This window comes from Cyanistes caeruleus, chromosome 28, assembly GCF_971803275.1.
Source record: "Cyanistes caeruleus chromosome 28, bCyaCae1.hap1.1, whole genome shotgun sequence".
In the NCBI taxonomy this organism is placed as follows: Eukaryota; Metazoa; Chordata; class Aves; order Passeriformes; family Paridae; genus Cyanistes; species Cyanistes caeruleus.
This window is the reverse complement of record NC_141728.1, coordinates 1,581,967-1,602,275: the sequence shown is the minus strand read 5'-3', so window position 1 is coordinate 1,602,275 and position 20,309 is coordinate 1,581,967. Positions and strand designations below refer to the sequence as shown.

The window sequence follows — 20,309 nt, the reverse complement described above, 5'->3', positions numbered from 1 at the left end:
CTTTTTTCCCGCATATCCAGTAAATCCCATCCGGTGCCTTCCAATCTCTGTTAAGTTTTGCCGGGTCCTCCCAATATTCCCTCAGGCCAAGAAAGGCATGGAAGGGATTTGCCCCGTCCTGTTTGTTCCAACATAGACCAATTAGATCTATCCATTCGCAATTATTTTCCCGAGATTGGCTCCAATAGCCCTCGGGTGATTCCGGCTGCCAAATTTTTGTCTTTTTATCTGAATTTACCGAGAGAGTTTTTACACACGGGGTGTAACCAACTAGCTCGGTGAATTCCCTTCCTTCCCGACTGACACAAAAAGTTCCAATGATCCTCTTGTCAATTACCCACCCCTCTGGTCGCCGGGTTGTTTTGGATAATTTTAATCCTGTCCACTTAAGTAATTGTTCTGGGGTTAATCCTTCTCCCTTCCATGGCCATCTTTCGGCTGATTTCAGGCCACCACATATCCAACAGTTAGTCAATCCCAATTCGGTAGCTATTTCCTGCATCAGATCTATGAATAGATTCTGATTAGGGCTAGGTAGCTTCCAATTATCGTATTGTTTTTCTAGTTGTTCGTATTGTTCACTGAGAGAGTTTAACCTCTCCTGTTCGAGTTTTTTTTTCTTATTTTCCATTTCCTGCCTTTTTAGTTCAAGAGTTAATTGTTTTATTTTATTTTCGGGGTCTGAACCATCCTCGTCTTTTGCGAAACAGATCACCTGATCAAACTGCAGACACACTCTATCATCGTCATTTTTCAGTAAATCTAAAACTATCGGTTCATTACTGAATGACACTTTTGTTTCATGTTTCAGGTTCTTCCCTTCCCAGTACAATTTCCCCCCCATGGCACAATATTTTAAGTTTGCTTTATTGTAACACAAGGGGTTGACTCTGTGGTACGCAATGAACGTTGACTGTTTCTTTCCTCCAATCCAGACAGTTTTATTACACTGCCCGCAGACCGAGATTGGGGAAATCCCTCCTATATCTCTCTTATTTCGTAGGTGGGTCGCTTGGACCTCTTTTTCCCCTGTGTTATGAGGTTGCCTTTTTCCAGTACCTATCCCCGGGGTGGAGCACCAAATTTTTCCTTCCCGCTTACACAGGTCCATTTGGGTACCGTTTGCCCAACATTCTCCTGCGTGCAACTCCGGAGGGCAGGCAATCCATGGCTCGGTTCGCGAGACAGTTGGGCACTGCTCACACTTCCCCAGGGAGGTCGTCCCCGGAGACGCCTCGGGGCCCGTTCTCTCGGTCCAGCACATGGCTAGGTTCAGGATCGTCAGGATTCCCCACAATCGCATCCCTCTGCCATTCCCTCCGCCCGTATAGGAACATACGGCGGGGATAACCATCTTCTCGGCAGCAAGGACTGTCTTCAGGGGCCCTTGACGTTCTGATGGCAAACCTCCTTTTAAAGGTTGCCCACCGAGATGCCTTGATCGTGCCGCTCCTGCACGGTACTTTTACGTTCCGGCGGCACTCTATTATTAGAGGTTCCGCCTTACAGTCCAAATGGCCTCGTAATCCTTTTTGAAAAAATCGGAACCACTCAGGAGAGTCGAGTTCCAAGATACCCACCCGGGTAGCAAGTGCTAGAAAAAGGTTGGTCTGTTCTAATTCCTCTTTGTAACACGCGGCACACAACCCTTTCGGTTTTTGCCCTCCCAAACAATGAGTCACCCACGTTTGTTTACAATATGCACACTTAAAATGTACAAAAGGAAAACAATAACATTCAAAATTGGTGCAACTTATCCTGTCTTCGTTGCTCATTGGTTGTTCCGCTGAAGCCTGATTTTCAAATCTCCCGGAGGGGTTACAATTTTCCACTCGGGGGAGTCGCGAACCGAAACTTTCTTCACTCGGGAAGAGTGTGTCCAGCCCTTTTCAGCTGTGCGAACCGCGGTGTCTGTAGTCAGGAGGACGAGGAATGGTCCTTCCCAGTGGGGACTGAGGGGTTGCTCTTTCCACACTTTGATCAGTACCTTGTCCCCTGGTTGAATTTGGTGGATCGGAAATCCCAACGTGCTGCTTTGAGGAATCAATCCTCTTCTCCTTAACTCCTGTAAGTTTTTATTTATAGAAATGAGATAAGGTTGGAGTTGAACATCCTCTGTTTGAGGATGTTCAACCGGCATACCATGCTTGTACGGCATTCCATACAACATTTCAAAGGGGGATAGTCCTGTTTCTGAGTTCGGCATGGTTCTTATATTCAACAATGCCAAGGGGAGACATTTGACCCAGGACATTTTTGTTTCAATTGTCAATTTGGATATTTGTGACTTCAATGTCTGATTCATTCTTTCCACTTGCCCCGAGCTCTGAGGGTGCCAAGGAGTATGATATTGCCATCTGATCCCTAACGCATCGGACAACTGTTTGATAATTTTCGAGGTGAAATGTGTACCCTGATCCGAATCAATATGGTCTACAATACCATACCTAGGAATTATTTCCTCCAGTAGAATTTTAGACACTGTTTGAGCCGTGGCCTTAGCTCTGGGAAAGGCCTCTACCCAATGTGTCAATTTATCTACTATAACCAATAAATATTTATTTCTGCCAATTTTCGGTAATTCCGTGAAATCCACTTGGATTCTTTCGAATGGTCGATATGAGATTGGCCGACCTCCCCAATTGGTTTGCCGAAAATTCGCTCTGTTTACCTTTTGGCATATCACACATCCCTGTACCTCTTGTTTTGCAAGCTCGAAGATTCCCTTACACCCGAAGAATTTTAAAAATTGTTCAGCCAATGCCCTGGTTCCCCAATGGGTTTGTGCATGTAGTCTTTTGAGTATCCCTTTTGCTATTCCCTTCGGGACCAACTCCCTCCCGTCAGGTAACCACCATTTACCCTCTTTGAAATGTCCCCCTACCTTTTTGAAGTCTTCCTGCTCCTTTTCTGAAGGAAGCACTGAAACCTCTGGGGGTTCCCTTGGGACTAGCTCAGAAATACTTACGGTTAACAATGCCGCTCTTTTCGCCTCTTTATCCGCTAAATTGTTTCCCCTTGTATGGAATTGTCGTCCGGTCTGGTGTCCTTTTACATGAACCACAGATATCTCCAGTGGCTTCCTGACTGCTTCTAAAATTTGTCTAATTATTTCCTCATGTACCAATCCTTTTCCTTTAGTGTTGATCAGACCCCTTTCTTCCCAAATTTTCCCGAAGGTATGTACTATCCCAAATGCATATCTTGAATCGGTATAGATGGTTCCCCTTTTTCCCTTCAAGCCTTTGAGGGCTTTTAGGAGAGCAAAAAGTTCACAAGCCTGTGCTGACCAATTTGCTTTTAGGGGACCCGATTCTACAGTCTGTCCTGTTATACCATTTATGATGGCATAACCCGATTTACGTTTTCCCTCCATCATTCTCGAGGAACCATCGATAAACCATTTTTCTCCTCCTTCCAATTCCTGATCCTCCAGATCGGGTCTTACTTTAGTTTGTAATTCCACTGTTTCAATACAATTATGTAGTAGCTTTCCCGTTGGTTCCCCGTACAAAAATTGCGCAGGGTTTTGTGCAGAGGTTGTCCTTAATTCCAATCCTGGCGAACTGATTAACATGGCTTCATATTTCAGAAGCCTTGAATCGGTCAACCATTTCTCCGCTTTTTGTTGTAAGATATTTCTTACATCATGTGGAGTATAAACTATCAGGGGAGCTCCAAACGTTACCTTTTTGGCTTCCCCAACCAACAGTGCTACTGCCACAATTGCTTGCAGACACGTGGGCCAGCCCCGACTGACTGGATCTAGGATTTTGGACAAAAACCCTATAGGTTTCTTCTTTTCTGCCCATTCCTGGGTTAAAACTCCTTGTGCTGTTTGTCCACTTATGTCGACAAACAGTTGAAACTCTTTTCTGATGTCTGGTAATGTTAAAACTGGAGCAGTGACAAGGGCATTCTTTAGTTCTTGAAATTTAATTTCGTCTTGCCCTGTCCATTTTAATCGATCTGTATTTAGCCTTTCATACAGAAATTTCACCTTTTCACTGTATCCCTCAATCCACTGTCTGCAATATCCCATGAGCCCTAAAACTTGCCTAATTTGTCTCTTGGTTTGTGGGGCAGGAAGTTCAAGGATTCCCATCACCCTTTCGGGATCTAATTTCTTTTTCCCTTGTGATATCCAATGTCCAAGATATTTTACTTCGGGCTCAGTGAATTGCAGCTTGGATTTAGACACTTTCAACCCCTTTTGTCCCAGAAAATTCAGCAGGGAAATGGTACATTTCTTCACCTGCTCTTCCGTGATCCCGGCGATTAGCAAATCGTCTACATATTGTAACAGTTTTGTCCCTTCCTCTGGAGTGAATTGGGTGAGTAGCTGCTCTAAGGCTTGTCCGAACAAGTTCGGAGATTCAACGAATCCTTGTGGAAGGACCGTCCACCGCAATTGCTGATTTCGATTGGTATCTGGGTCCTCCCACTGGAAAGCGAAAAAATCCCTACTCCCTTCATCTAGAGGACATGTCCAGAAAGCATCTTTTAAATCAATTACACTATACCATACATCCTCTGGTGAGAGTCTGTTTAGTAAAGTGTAAGGATTTGCTACTACCGGAAACCTGGTTCGGGTTCTAGCATTTACAGCTCTCAAGTCCTGAACCAATCGGAAGTTCCCATCGGCTTTCTTTACTGCCAGGATGGGGGTGTTATGTGGGGACATGCAGGGCTCGAGCGTGCCTCCTTTAAGCAGCTCGTCAATTATTAATTTCAAACCCTTCCTCCCTTCGGCGGGGATGGGGTATTGTCGGATCCTTATCGGATTCTCTGGATTCTCAATTTCAATTTTGATGGGAGCAATATCTAATTTTCCCACTTCCCCCTTTGAGTGCCATACTCGGGGGTCAATTTCCTTTTCATCTTTTGAAGTTAAATGCAACACCTTCACTACTAATTCTGAATTTTTCACAATGATATTTATTCCTAAAGCTATAATCATATCTCTTCCCAATAGGTTGTAGTCGGCTTCTTCTACAAGCAACAAATTTCCTAAACATATCTTATTTTCTGACTCGATTTCCACCTCCTTGATTACCGAGACTTTGAATGGATCTCCTTTTGCGCCAATTACAATTACTTTTTCTTTACTCGTTTCACACCCTATAGGCAATTTCTGCAGGGTGCTTCTCTCAGCCCCGGTATCAACCAGGAAACTCATTTCCTGGCGGTGGGGACCTACCTTCAATTTTATCAAGGGCTCCTTTGCTGTTACTGTCCCCATTTGGAAGAGCCCAAGACCCCCCTAATCTTCTTTAAATATTTGTTCATCTTTTATTCGTTTCCTGCAATCCTTTTTTATGTGTCCTACTTTCTTACAGTAGAAGCACTCAGGAGGATCCTTTCGAGGAGGAGTTTCCTCCTTTTGGGATCCTTTTTGTTTTTTAGGTATCGGCTTTCCCTGTTTCTGTTCGTGTTTTTGAACTTCTTTTACTGCAGCCACTAATATTTTGGCTTGAAGTTTCTGTTTTTCGTCTTCTCTCCTCATATAAACCTTCTGAGCTTCCCTTAGAAGCTCTTGGAGACTCTTCTCCTGCCATCCATCAATTTTCTCCAATTTCTTCCTAATGTCCTCCCATGATTTAGCCACAAACTGCGTTTTCAGCAGGACCTCCCCCACCGGAGAACTGGGATCAGTCCCGGAATAAATTTGCAGACTTCTCCGCAGCCTTTCTACCCATTCGGTAGGGGATTCCTCTTTTCCCTGACATTCCCCAAATACTTTGCTAATGTTCTGTCCTCTGGGGACCGCCTCTCTTATTCCTTGCACGATGATATTCCTCAAATCCATCATGCTTCTTCTCCCTTCTTCGGTCTGGGCGCTCCAACTCGGGCTTACGCTCGGCCACTTTTGGTCACCGGGTGTTCCCTGCGGGTGCCGCCTTTCCCAATCCCTGATGCCCGCCTGTTTAATCATCTCTCTCTCTTCCTGGCTAAACAGGGATCTCAGGATGGCCATGAGATCTTCATAGGTGTAAATACTACTCCCTAGAAAATCGTCTAATCTTTCGGCCACTCCAAATGGGTCATCTAGCAGTCGCCCCATTTCTTTTTTGAATGCTCGTACATCCCCTGAGTTAAGGGGCACGTTTACAAATCCAATTACTCCGGGGGCGGTTGGCACTTCCCTGAGAGGGAACATTCGGTGCCCACTTTCTGTCTCTCCCCATTCTCCATTCCCTATTTTTGATTTCCACCGAGTCCTGCTTGCAGGAGGGGAACTGGAGTTTGCGGGAGGGTTTCCCCTTATTGCTGGCGGGATGTCTGCCGCAGCTAAATGACTCAGAGGGTTCCCTTCGGATACTTTCGGTGGTCCCAGCTGTGGTGGCCGGACCGGGATTTGTGGAGGGGGTAAGCCCCATCCTTGCGTCAACACCGACTCCAAAGAGGGTGCGGTGGCTGGGTTTTCTGCAGGTGGGGGGGTAGTGAGGGTTTCTGGCACTACTCCCGGTGGTTGAGGGGAGCGTGCCTCTGCTAGTTGCCCCATGGAACCCTCGGGTGCTGATGGTACTACTTGGTCCATCACCGGAGGCTCTACTGGCCCGCGGTACGGAGGGGGTAAGTGATCCAGGGGTTCCCAGGTCTCTGTCTTATGTTCGTTTTTCTGTTTCACTGGAAACAGCCGCACTCTGGTATTTAACCAGAGTTTGGCATACTCTTTCTCCTCGCCGTCTGGCGAGACCTTTTTCTCTACGTGTGCGAGTAATTCCCTGCACGTCCATTTATCAAATGTTCCCAATACTGGCCAAGTGAGACATTTTCTCAATTCTTGTCCTCCCCAGATCTCGGCACAGTAGTAAATCATTTTTGCCTTTGATTTTTCTCGTCTCTCGGGACAAATTTCCCAATTTCTCAACATCCACCCTAAAGGACTCTCTGGTGGGATGTCTAGCATTTGCTTTGATTCTTCTGATGGACTTTTCTCGTTATCTAGTTTCTGCGTTTTACTTTTTCTCTGTCCCATTTTCTTACGATTCTTACCTGCTCTGCGTTGTGTTCGTCTTTTTCTTCGTCTGAAAGTCCTAGATCGCACCAATACTTACCTCTCGGTTAGCTGTACTGGGGTTTTCTCGATGTTCCGACTTTCTAAATCTTTTGGCTGAGAGAGTTTACCAGTTCCAGAGCTCGACTGGACGTCCCTTCCTCTCTCAGCCCCCTTTGATCGGTCCCCTGAGACTCCCTTTAGCCTCAGGCTTTACGAGTAAGGAAAGAGAGACACTTTCACACAGAATCGCTTCCTTCGCGGCCGGCCAATTCCCTCGCGGGAGGATGGAAACGCGGCCTTGAAGTCCACACTCGCTTCGTGACCAGGTCACGTCTCTCACAAACTCGCCCGATCACCCGCTCAACCTCACAGTACTTACAGCAATTTTCCTGCGAGGGCGTCTTCGTGCACGTATGACTTTTTATGAGCTACCAAGCCGCGGCTTTCCCGAAGGCTCCTGCCTTCCCGAGCTCTCTGGATCCGTTCCTCTTTATTATGGTTTTTCCTCAGCCTAAATTTGGTTCGGCAATCGGAGCGAACTGCGGAGGGTCTCTGCTCCCCAGGCCGCTGAAATCAGCGGGGGTACCCCCCTGGACAGCGAGATTCTCCCCCAGTTTCTTCCGATCCGAGTCACGGCACCAATCTGTTATAAATGCAACGGCAAATTAAAGATTAACAAAGATTAATTTATTATAAATTAATAAAGCAACAAACAGTGAGGAAAAAACCACAATAAATGGACAGCGCAGCGCTGGGTGGACAGGGTCTATACGCAAGGTATAGGTGTTCCCAAATCCACGTCTGAGGGTCCCCTGGCCTGGGTTTTTATAGGGATTTTATGTCCCCAGGCTAGAATTCCAACCAGTTTCCATTCACCAAATGTCCCTGATTGTCGGGTGAATGGATTTCCTGGCCTAGAACATTGAGTCAGTAAGTATCCGGGCAGAGTCTCCTCAAATGTAAAGTGAGTCTGTATGTATTTTAACATATTTCATCACAGCAGGATTGAGAGATCCGGGCTGGTGCCGATGGATATCTCAGAGGAGTAGTCTCTTCTTTGTCTTTCTTGATTGAGTTTCTGTAGTATGGGTTTGGCAGGTGTGGTGTTCGATTCTGGCAACGACCGTCCCTTTTGTCTTGCTTGATGGTCTCCGGCCGAAATCGGCCGGGCGTTGCCTTTCTCTGGAGGTAGACTTTTAGGCTGGTTCTTTTGTTTCTGTGATGGCCTGTGTCCTGTCTTTTCCTCCGAGTTGATGAGTCTGCTGAAACCTGTTATCTGGGGGGGTTCTTTTGCAATTCGTGGTTTTTGGAAAAGGAATTCTATCTCGACCGGGAGGAGAATTCCTTATTCCATACTTACATTTAGTTATAATTATACATACTTTATTTAAACTTCTTATTCCGAATTTTTATTTACCCAATTCTTTATTACACTTCCCCATTGCTCAACTCAAGAAGTTCCAAAAAGTTGCAGACTTCACCAATTAATAGGAATGGCTGAAGAATGTGAAAGATTTGCAAGTTTGCTTCCCATCTCAAAGCAGCAAGTCCTTTGCCTTAACATCATCCATTGAGAGTCACTTTACAAAATATAACACTACACAGAGGCTAAAAAAAGGCCATTCTTTGGTTTGCAAAGCTTTGGTTTTCTATGGAGGGATGATAATATCTTAATTCTCTGAAGGATTAAAGCTCTCAAGGAATGAAAGTCCACTCAGTATTACAAAAGTAGTCCAGACAATTGAGTAGATTGCAAAAAGGCTAATCCTGCCCCTGGTACAGATATCTAGGTGGCCAATAAATTACAGCTCTCCCCTCTTCTTTTTTTGCATGAGAACTAGGACCACTAACAGAAAAAGTCACAGCTATTCCTTATGTCCTCCATGACCAAAGCTGTGCCAAACCACGGATGCTGCCATCAAACTGACTCAAATTCCAGCCTAGACCTCTCACTTCCAGACAACTCCTTCCCCAACACACCCACCAACACCAATGCCTCCAAAACACACTCACAGAACTCCTCAACACCCCACCAGGACAGGAGAAGGGACAGGCAGTGGGGTTATGGCTGTCTCTTAGCTGGGGGACACGGCTCAAAGGGCACATGGTTGAGGTTTTGGTGTTGGACTGCTGCTGCCCCGAGGATCCACTGTTACTGCAGAACTTTTCTATCACTGAGTCTCTTTAATGTGGGTGAGCCTCTGCTCACAAGTGTGGCCATGTAACTGGGTCCTTTCAATACCCAATCACTCTGGGAGGGATCCTCACCATCTGCTTGGGTGCCTCAGGGGAAAACCGGGACCCAACCACCTCTGAAAGGGAGCGCTTCACGGCTGCTTTCGGGAGCCCAGCAGCTGCTGCTGTTGCCAGGGCATTACACAGGTGACAGCCAGGGAACACCCAAAACAATCCCCCCCTCCACCTTTTTTCCCCTTCCAGGGCCGCCCAGACCCTGCTGTTTCTGCCACTGCTCCGGATTTTTAGTACACTTTTAGCTCAATATCCCTGGGTCTGCCCAGCCTCATGCTGCTCCTGCCACAGCTTCGAGCTCATTGCTAAACTGTTTGCCACCCCGGGCCTGCACTCCTCTGCTGTTCCAGCCCGGCCCCTCGAGGTTCCTGCTATAGTCCATTTCACCAACTTTATATCCCCCCACATTTGGGTGCCAAAACAACTGCAGTGGGTCGACCCTGGCTGGGTGCCAGGTGCCCACTCTGTCGCTCTGTCACTCTCTTTCCCACTGGGACGGGGAAGAGGATAAGACAGAGAACAGCCAGCAGGGTGAGACAAGGCAGTTCTATTACAGTAAAATAAAGAACTAAGTAGAGATCTGGGCCTGCATGGGCTGAAGAGAAAAAAAGTCACTCTCTACTTCCCATCTGATGTTTGGACATTTTCTGAAAAGAAAGGCTTCAGCACACATAATGGTTCCTCCAGAAGGCAAACACTGAAAACTCAAAAATGCCCCCCCTTTCCTCCTCTCTCCTTGAGCTTAGCTCTCTGAGATGTTGTCATGGGGTATGGAATATCCCTCTGGCTAATTTGGGTCAGTTGGCTTGGTTGTGTCCTCTCCCAGGATCTTGCCTACTCCCATCCCCTTTGATGGGGGAAGGAATGTCAGAGGGACAGCACTGCCAGGCAGTAGCCAAAACACTGGTCTGTTCTCAACACCTGCCTAGGTACTGAAATAAATTGGGCAGGACTAGAGGTCCTTTTTAATGCTTTTAATACAAGAATCAGCTTGGGTGGAGGCCCAAGGGGTCGCACACACCGCCACTGCTCCCAGATTTCACGCAGAGGAGGAGGTTGACTTTGCCACACGGCAGAGTCAGAGCTTCCGTCCTCACAGGAGTCCGCAGGAATGCTCGTCTTCTTCGGCTCAGAGTCTGGGATGTCACCCTGGTCGAGTTCCCCCTTGGTGCTGTCAGCTTTTGGGAGGAAGTCAGGGGACTTCTCTGGGTCTTCCTCGTTCGGTGGTGCTGTCTTGATTTCTTCTCTTTAGTGTGGCTCGTTGTTTCCGGAGTCTTATTAGTCTGTGTGCATCCTGTGTGTCTCTGGTCTCTCTCATTTACGTCCAGGCCCTTGTGTCATCCTCCTCCTCAGGGCTGGGGACGCCATTCTGGGGAGCAGTGGCGGTGATCTCCCGACGGGACAGGGACATGACAGCAAAGGGTAAGTACAGCTAATACATAACAAGAAAAGAGTTAATAACCTGAACTTGGGATAAACAACGAAACAATTGAACTGGTTTACAACAAAGCGCTAACCAAGGTTTAACACTTGCATCCGGGTTCTCAAAATTGTTTCTTACAGCCTAGTGCAGGTTGGGATGATGATCCACCCTCACAGCTGGCCCAGGGCAGGTCTGGAGTGCTTTTGGTGGCACCTTGGTCTGGCACATACTTGAGGAGTGGGTCTGTTTTCAACAATGAAACTTGGGAGTATTAGATTGCGTAAAAAAAAAAAAAGAAAAAAAGAAAATAAAAAGGAAAATCCCCTCTTTGCTGAGTGCAGGCAGCTCTCCAAGCAAAGCAGGTCCCAGGTGAGGGAGGACAGAGAGGATGGGATTGAGGAATGTGGAGCAAGGTTGTCCACACTGGCTCACACCTCAAGGCACAGCTTCTCTGAGCAGGCCAGACCTCCTGAGGAGAGACCCTGGCTCAATATCAATCACAGAATGCTGCAATCACCTCTGCTCCAAAGAGAGCAGGAATAAAATACATCCTTTAGAACAGGAATGTGCATTTCTTAGAAGCTCTTTTTAATACTTCTCCATAACTTTAGTGGGAAAATTTCCAAATGAGCTGCACTGGAGCATAGGGAAATGAAGGCACAGCCATGGTTTGTCAGATTTGCACAAGGCTGCTCTGAGTCTCAGGGGCTGGATGGGGGAAATGGTGGGGTGGGGGTAGGGACAAAGTCTGATTGATCATCAGCCATAAGGGGTGTTTATTTTCAGATCTATTCAGACTGTATGAGGGGGTGCTGGGGATTAATATCAACTGGGGATTAGAAACAGAAAAAGAAAACTAAACAGGACCAAACAATTATATCTTAATTGTTTTCAATACAGTAGATTTACTTTGAATACGCTTCTGAAATTTGTCTAATTAACCACGGAAGAACTGACGACTTGAATTTTTCCTATGGGCTTATCTTGTTTGGGTGATTGAACAAATGTTAATGAGCCTTTGTCACTGAATTTCTCAGCTGAAGCGCTCAAGAAAGAAGAGGCCTGTGGAAAAGTAAAATTCATCAGCAACCTCCAAGTGGCTGAGGATCCATCCTCATGAGAGCAGGAATGACCAGCAATGGGCACAGCTTTGTGGCTGCCCCAGCTTTGGGATGGGCCCTGGGCCTGGAGCAGGAGCAGCTCTTGAGGGCCCCAAGGCCGGGGCTGTGGTGCTGGCCTGGGCAGATGGGATGGCAGGAGGGGCTGCAGAGCTGCCAGGATCTCCTGGAGAGGGGAGCAGGGCACCCAGGGAGCCTCCTTTTCCTTTGGCCAGGCACTTTCCCCCATGGCTGGGGCTGAGGCCTCTCTGAGCTGCAGCTGCTGCTGTGCCCTGCAGAGGGGCTGAGGCCGTGGGGCAGTGCCCAGAGCAGCCTGCCCTGAGCAGAGCTGTGGGGCCAGAGCCGGCTGGGCTGTGCTGGGGAGAGGCCCTGGCTGCTGCCGAGAGCTCAGGGCAGCTGGGACAGCTTGGAGGGAGCTGGGCTGGGCTCAGAGAGCCTGCCAGAGAAACCAGCAGTGTCCATCTCAGCCTGTGTGAGCATGCAGGGACAGGACTCGGCCCAGGCCTTGTGGGGCAGGGCCAGCGCCTACAGGGCAAGGGATTGAAAACAGGCAAGTGGCCAAGAGAGGAGGCTGCTCTGTGCCCTTGGTGGCACGAGCAGAGCAGAGAGGGTGTCCATGACATTTGTCACCGCCAGGCTCTGTCCCCAGGTGCTGCCAGCCCTGGCTGCTGAGCCCAGGTTTGGCCTGGGCTGAGTTTGGCTGTGGCCCAGCTCCATCCTCCTGCAGGGCTCAGGGCCTGTTGCTGGCCATGGCCAGCCCTGCCTGGCCTCTGTGCTGGCCCAGAGCCCGGCAGAGCCCGGGGCAGGGCTGTGTGTGCAGGCCCACAGGTGCCACGGGCTCTGCAGGAGCTGGGAGAGGCTGCCCAGCAGGGAGGCCATGGGGCACAGAGCCCCAGGGCTGCTGTGGGCACCACGGCACAGGGGCCGTGCCCACCCGCAATGCTCCTGCCCTGGGCTGGGCCTGCCCAGGGGCTGGGGCACCATGGCTGGGCCAGCGGGGCACAAAGGGGCCACGGAGCCGCTGCCGGGGCTGGCAGCAAGGCCAGGCACAGACAAGGAATTGCTGTGCATGGCCTGTGCTGGCCAGGACTGGCTGTGGCAAGGGCAGAGCTCAGCTGTCCTTGGTAGCTGCAGGAAAAGTCCAGAGCCCAAAGAGCCTCCATGGCTGTGCTGGAGACCAAGGCTGCAGGAGGGGAAGGCAGGGCTGCTGTGGGATGGGGAGGGCATTGAATTCCAGCAGACACCACAGATGGGAGGCTTAGCAAGGCTTGAAGAGAAGAGAAGCTTCACAAGCCTCCAAGGGGGGATGTTACCAGATGAAAAACCATCTCCAGCTGGTGAACACACAGTTCTTGTTCTTCAAAACCCCCTGGCCCATGGAACTGCACCATGCCCGTTGTGTAAGAATTGGAAAGCAACCAGCTCCAGTTGTGCCAACTTTTACCAGCTCACTGGGCAGTCAGGTCTGACTCTGACAACAGCAAGCACCAGAGAGCCCCAGGACAGAAGAACACAGCTGTGAAGGTAAGAGAAAATATGTTAATGATTTCAGAGAAATGATTATCATATGTATGTTTATTCTGTGACAGTCAGTGGATGTGGATGTAAAATACAGTCCATAAGCAGGGACTTTCCTGTACCCAGCACGCACACCTTTGGGAAGAGCTATTCCCCCTTTGTGCATCTGGCTGAATAAAGAACGCTGCTTCTTACTGCTCCCTTGCTGTGAAGCAGTTTCTTTTATTTTTTCCCATTTTTGGTAGCAGAGTCACAATGGACCCTCGGTTCCATGATGCCCCATAGTGTCACCATGGTCTCCTTGGTTCTGCAGTGTCACCATGGGCCCTTTGTTCCATGAGGTTCTGCAGTAGAACATGGTCACCTTGGTTTCATGTGGTTCCATGGTGTCACAATGGACCAGGGTTCCACAAGGCCTTGCTGTGTCAGAAGGGCCCCTTTGTTCCAAGAGGTTCCTCAGTGTCACCATGGACCATTGGTTCAATGTGGCCCCAATGTGCCAAAATGGATTTTGGTTCCGTGGGGTTCTGCTGTGTCAAAATGGACCCTTTGTTCCATGAGTTTGCCTAGTGTCACAGCTGACTCCTTGGTTCTGTGAGGCCCCACCATCAGCAAGGCTCTGAAACATCAGAGTAAGTCTCCTTAACACTAATTTGGTGTTTAAGAGGCACATGATTTATTCAGGCCTGAGGTCCAACGTGGGATAACTCCTAACCTGACATGGACATGTGATTCTCCCAGTGTGTTGCTTTTATACAGTGGCTAAATGCATATTAAAATTTACCCATTTCCACAAAACCACACCCTGAGTTCCCAGATTCAGTCCTTGTTTTTCCCATCACTGCACCCTTGAGCCAGATGTCTTCTCCTTGTCTCCCAACCATCCTTGCTGGGAAGGCAGGCCCTGCATGCCTTGTTCCTGTGCTAGAAGTTCCCAGGCACGGTAAAAATTGAGTTAACCCTTTTGGTATCAAGGTCAAGGCTTTGTGTGGCCAGGCAGAGGCAGGCAGGACGCAGAGCTGTCAGCAAAGGAAGGGCCCAGCGAGCTGGGGCAGCCGGGGGATGACGACAGCCTGCAGGGCCAGAGGCGCAGGGCATGGACACCGTAGGGCAGCCTGGGCTGGAGAGGGCACAGGGATGGGCAGCAGCTGCAAGGCCCTGCCAGAGGCAACTTGTGCAGCCCTTTGGCCATGGCTGCTGGGCCTGGGCCTGAGCCATGAGGAGGAGACAAGTGACCCTGGCAGCCCTGGGGCCTCATTGCCTCCTTGTCCCTGCTCAGCAGCCTGGCAGGGGCTGCCCCATGGTGCTGCCCTTGGCATTGCACATCCCCACATGCCAGTGGCCCGGGAAGAGCCCTGAGCAATGAGGGAGGGACAGCATCTGCCTTGCCAGGGGCTGGGGCTCAGCCCTTGGCCCTTGGCACTCCTGAAACACATCCAGCTTTGCTCAGCACCAGAGACACCTTTCCCTTGCTTGTCCCCAGCTGTCACCAGTGCCTGCAGTGTTCTGCTCTCCCTGGAACCTGGGGACACTTTCCCAGTCGTGTCTCTCAGTGGGACCCATTAAAACCTCACGAAACTTTGGAGATGGATTGTGACTTTGAATTCTTGAGAGGTTTCTTCAGCTCCCCCTGGGGGACTGATGTTCAGGGACTCAGCGCCCAACCCACAAGAGAAGTCCTTGTGCTGTGTCTGTGCTGTTCAGCTGGGCTGGGCTCTGGCACAGAGGCAGCTCCTGGCAAGGGCAGCACTGCAGAGAGACAGCTCTGGCCAGGAGCAGCTCCTGGGCACAGCCCAGCAGGGCTGGGGCACTGCCTGCAGCCACCCCGGGCACAGCACAGGGCACAGAGAGATGAGAGGCAGCCTGGGCTGGGAGGGTGACTGAGCTCTTGCTAGAGGAGAAATCTTCACAGTGTTTGAAAGAATAATTCTCTGGCTAGAGCAAAGCTAAACTTCCATTCCTGGAGGCTTCTCCTAAGGCTGGCACATCCCATGGTTTCCATGATCATTTGGATGGTGGCCAGAGCAGGTGGCCACAGGGCAGGCAGGGCAGTACCTGCAGGCAGCAAGGGCAGGCAGCAGGAGTGAGAAAGAGGTTCAAGGTAGCCTGAGGTGGGGGAACAGGAGAGACCCCATCAGGGGAGAAATCTGCACAGCCCCTGGACACGGTGAGTCTCTGGCTGCAGAGCAATGCAGGTGAGTTGCTGGGAGTGTCTGTGACAATGGCAGCACTGACAGGACCTGTCAGGGTGGCTCTCCTGGATGTCCTGGTGTGGAGCAGAACAAGCTCCAGAGCGGGGCTTCCCTGCTGCTCCCTGAGAGGCACAGGACAGGTCCCTGCACAGGCAGAGCTGTGCCGGGGCCGTGGGGTGGGGATGGACTCTGTGAGCCCTGGCAGGGAGCGGAGCTGGGCACGGGGAGACGCTGCTGGCAGGAACAGCCCCACTCAGCAGAGACATGGGCAGGGAGGGACAGGGAGCTGCTGCCAGAGATGCTGGCCAGGGGGATGTGGGCACCTCCCTGCTGTCCCTGTGCCTCAGACACCTTCCCCCAGCAACTCCTGCCCGGGCTCCTTTCCCAGCCTAAGCAGAGCCCCTGCCCTCAGCCCACGGGGGCTCGGGTGAGCTTTGCCCCTGCAGCAGCCGGAGCCCAGGGAAGGAGAAGCCCCTGATTTCCATCAGTCTCTGTGTCCCTCCTCCCCTGGCAGCAGCATTGTGGCATTTTCCTGCCATCCCCAGGTGCCTGTGTGTCCTTGTTGCCACCAGTTTGTTTGCTGAGGCAGTGCAAGGGTTTGGGGGTGGCAGGTGCCTGTCCGGGCAGGGAGCCTTTGGATGCTGCTGTGGAGATGTGTCTGTGGGAGCAGAGTGCCCAGCTCTCGCCATTCAGGGGCCGTTCAGCTGATTCCCTGGCTGTCCTGCAGGGCTGCAGGGTGCCCTCCAGAAGGGCACAGCTCTCCTGTGGTGTCTCTGGGCTGCCTGGGATCCCTGTGCAGGAGACAGCTCAGTGCTAGGGCCAGGGAAACGCTGCTGGGCAGCTGCAGCTGGGCAGCTGCAATGATCCCTCTGTGCCCCAGCCTGGCAGGAGACAGCTGAGATCCTAAAGAGACACCCTGAGAGAAGGCGAGGGCTCTGTCACTGTGCTCTCTGAAGCCAGAGCTCTCTGCTCTCAGCAGTGCCCTGTTTCTCTCCAGGGAACTCCTCTGGGTGCCTCTCCTTCAGCTCTAAGCTGCCAGCAAGGAGCAGTGAGAACAGCCCTGATGGGCAGAGCTGCTCTCTTGTCCCTGCACTGAGACCATCCCTGTGCCTCTCACACCCACACCATTTCACCTGCAGTGCATTAGAAATGTCAGGCATTTCAAACACCCACAACCTCTCCTAACTGCAGCAGGTGTGACTGGATGAACAAATACAAGGAATTTCCTCAGCTCAGTTCTTCAGATGAGCAAATTGCCAACAGGAAATCTGAACAGCTTTTTGGTGTATCACGGCTTCAGTTAATTGGAGATCAGTCAGTGTTCTCGTTTGCCTCTCACTGCACAAGAAGAAGGAATCCTCCAGAGCCCATTTGTGAGTCCCTGCTCTCAGTGCCTGCAAATCCCAGAGCCCAGGTGAGGGGAATGCAGAAAAGTGTTTGTAAAAAGAGAGACTCTGAATGTTAAATTGCTATAAGATAGGCAATATATTTTGCTCATAGAATTGTGGCCTGACTCTGTGCTGTGTTTTCCTCCTCCACAGATAAAAATTTCCTTAGCAAATGTCCAACAGCAGCTCCTTCAGCCACTTCCTCCTGCTGGCACTGGCAGACACGCGGCAGCTGCAGCTCCTGCACTTCTGCCTCTTCCTGGGCATCTCCCTGGCTGCCCTCCTGGGCAACACCCTCATCATCAGTGCCATAGCCTGCGGCCACCACCTGCACAGCCCCATGTTCTTCTTCCTGCTCAACCTGGCCCTCACTGACCTGGGCTGCATCTGCACCACTGTGCCCAAAGCCATGCACAATTCCCTCTGGGACACCAGGACCATCTCCTACACAGGATGTGCTGCACAGCTGTTTCTGTTTGTCTTCTTTCTTGGAACAGAGTATTTCCTGCTGACCATCATGTGCTACGACCGCTACGTGTCCATCTGCAAACCCCTGCACTACGGGACCCTCCTGGGCAGCAGAGCTTGTGCCCACATGGCAGCAGCTGCCTGGGCCAGTGGCTTTCTCAATGCTCTGCTGCACACGGCCAATACATTTTCCCTGCCCCTGTGCCAGGGCAATGCCCTGGGCCAGTTCTTCTGTGAAATCCCACACATCCTCAAGCTCTCCTGCTCCAAATCCTACCTCAGAGAAGTTTGGCTTCTTCTGTTTTCCATCTGTTTATTTCTTGTCTGTTTTGTGTTCATTGTTTTCTCCTACATGCAGATCTTCAGGGCTGTGCTGAGGATCCCCTCTGAGCAGGGACGGCACAAAGCCTTTTCCACCTGCCTCCCTCACCTGGCCGTGCTCTCCCTGTTCCTCAGCACTGCAGCCTTTGCCCACCTGAAGCCCCCCTCCATCTCCTCCCCATCCCTGGATCTGGCCCTGTCAGTTCTGTACTCGGTGGTGTCTCCAGCCCTGAACCCCCTCATCTACAGCCTGAGGAACCAGGAGCTCAGGGCTGCCCTGAGAAAATTGATGACTCTGTATTTTCAGAAGTATTAAACTCTCTCTTTTCTGCTGCAAAGCCTTTTGAATGTAACTCTTTGGAATCTTAGCTTTATTATTCCCTAATTGTGCATTTACTCATTGGTAACTTTTTCTACTGTTGTGTGTTTTACAAATACTGTAGTATTACTTTTTGTATTTCTACATGAATATCTACCTTTCCTGTGAAACACAAAGACCTGCAAGAGGTCTGTTCCCTGTGCATTTAAATAAAAACAAATGCCTGCCCTGACCTGTGTTTTCTGGATCATTCCTCAGTGCTTCTCTGGCTCTGCAGTGAATGATTTTGGGTACCTTAGCACCCAAGGGTTCAAGCTTTCCAGGTTAAATGGGCTAAATTAATGCAGTTTCTGCTGTGGAAAGTGTTTTATGTTCAACTGGATGTTGCATTAAATGCTTTGCCCAAGTTCCTTGGTTCTCTGTACTTTGCCAGTAAAATTCTGTGTGGTTTTCACCTCTGAGCTCCGTTGGTCAGAGCACGGTGCTGATATCAGCGAGGCTGTGGCTTCAATCCCTGTGTGGGCCATTCACTTGACAGCTGGAATTGCTGGTCCTTGGGGGTCCCTTGCAACTAAGAATATTCTTTGCCCCTGTGTCCCTTGAGAATATCTGCTGGGGTTTGTCCCGTGCACCAAAGGCAAGTCAAGGAGCCTTTGGTTGCCGCCATCACTGGAGTGCTGTGGGCTGTTGCAGCCCCGCAGGCTCCCAGGGGCCTCTTGTTTGCGTCAGGCCCTGCTGGCTCACGCTGGCCCTTGGTTCCATGAGGATCTGCAGGGTCCCCCAGGTTGATGGCATTTGTCCTTGCTGCCCCTCACATCCCCCTGCCCCAGGAACAGCCCCGAGCCCCCCGTGAGGGACAGGCCCTGCTGGGCCAGGCCTGGGCTCAGGGCTTGGCCTTTCTGCTGCCTCCAGCCAGCCAGGGCTTGCTCAGCATTGCAGTTCCTGCTCACAGCCTTTGGCTCCCTGCAGCCCTGGCCTCCAGGATCTGCTCTCCCCACTCCCCGGGGAGCCTTTGCCACTCCCTGCCCTCACTGGGGCCACTGATGCTCCAAGGGACTTGCACTTTGCCTTTGGACTCCTGGAGCAGCTTCTTCACCCTTCTCTCAGTGCCTGAGGCTCCTGGGCTCAGCCCCAAATCCAATGTGGGGCTGGTTCAAGTTATAATCATGTCCTCACTTTCATTAACATGAGTTAATGACAAGCTCCTGGTTTCATTACTCCCTGTTCTGGCCCCAAATTCCTTTTTTTTAGATCTAAACTGCCCCTTTAAGATCCAGATTGACACATTTTGTTGCTGAAACCCCCAGTTTTGGACCAAAATGTCCCATTTAGGGGCCAAATTCCTCCTTCTGGGTCCACATTTCCCATCTGGGCACCCAAATTCACCTTTTTTTGGTTCAAATTTCTGGTTTTTGGACCCAGATTCCACTTCTGGCATCCAAATTTTCTACCTGAGTGCTCAATTTCCCCCTTTTCAGGCCCAAATTCTCCTTTTTGCATCCAAATGTGAAACTTGAGTGCCCACAATGTTCTTTTTTGGCCTCAAATTCCCACTTTTGAGCACAAATTGTCACTTTTGAACCTAATTTCCCCTTTTTTTCTGGGCCCAAAATCCCATTTTCATCCCAAATCTCCCCTTCTTGCCCCAGATTTCCCCCCTGGCTGCCATTGGCTCACCTGAGTTGACCTTTTAGCATCAGACTTTAATATTTTTTAAAACAAAATCTCCTTTTTGGGTCTAAACTAAGTTTTTGTTGCTCAAACCCCCAGTTTTGGGCCAAACTGTCCATTTTGGGAGGCCAATTCCCACTTCTGGCTCCAGATTTCCCATCTGGGCACAAAAATTACTCTTTATTGGGACCCAAGTCCCCATTTTTGGCCCCAAATTATTATTTTTCAGTCCAAATACCCTACCTGAGTTCCCAAATTCCCCATTTTTAGGCCCAAATTCTCTATTCCTGGGCCAAATGTTCCCATTTCAGGTACAAACTTTCCACCTGAGGACCCAAAATCCTATTTTTGGGCCCAAAATTTCCACTTTTGGACACAAACTCCCTTTTATTCTGGCCCCAAATCCCGTTTTTCTTCCTAAATCTTTTTTTCTTGCCCCAAATTTCCCCCCTGGCTGCCATTGGCTCACCTGGGTTGACATTTTAGCATCAAACTCCCATTGTTTTAATCTAAACTCTCATTTTTACATCTAAACTGCTCCTTTTTGCTGCTCAAACCCCCGGTTTTGGGCCAAACTCTTCCTTTTGGGAGCAGAATTCGCCCTTTTGGGTCCATATTTCCCATCTGGGCACCCAAAT

General features: G+C 50.1%; 1 protein-coding gene and 1 long non-coding RNA gene across 2 annotated transcripts in view; both read left to right on the top strand.

Annotated features, from left to right (window-relative positions):
• The window catches only part of LOC147649008 (uncharacterized), a 769,650-nt gene that overhangs the window by 421,270 nt on the left and 328,071 nt on the right, over positions 1 to 20,309 (top strand). The window lies entirely within an intron of this gene.
• LOC147649014 (olfactory receptor 14J1-like) lies at positions 16,747 to 18,232 on the top strand. Its single transcript, XM_086865122.1, has 2 exons — positions 16,747 to 16,918; positions 17,046 to 18,232. Exon 2 carries the CDS (start codon positions 17,065 to 17,067, stop codon positions 17,995 to 17,997), a length of 933 nt encoding a protein of 310 aa, XP_086721248.1. The 5' UTR covers positions 16,747 to 16,918; positions 17,046 to 17,064; the 3' UTR covers positions 17,998 to 18,232.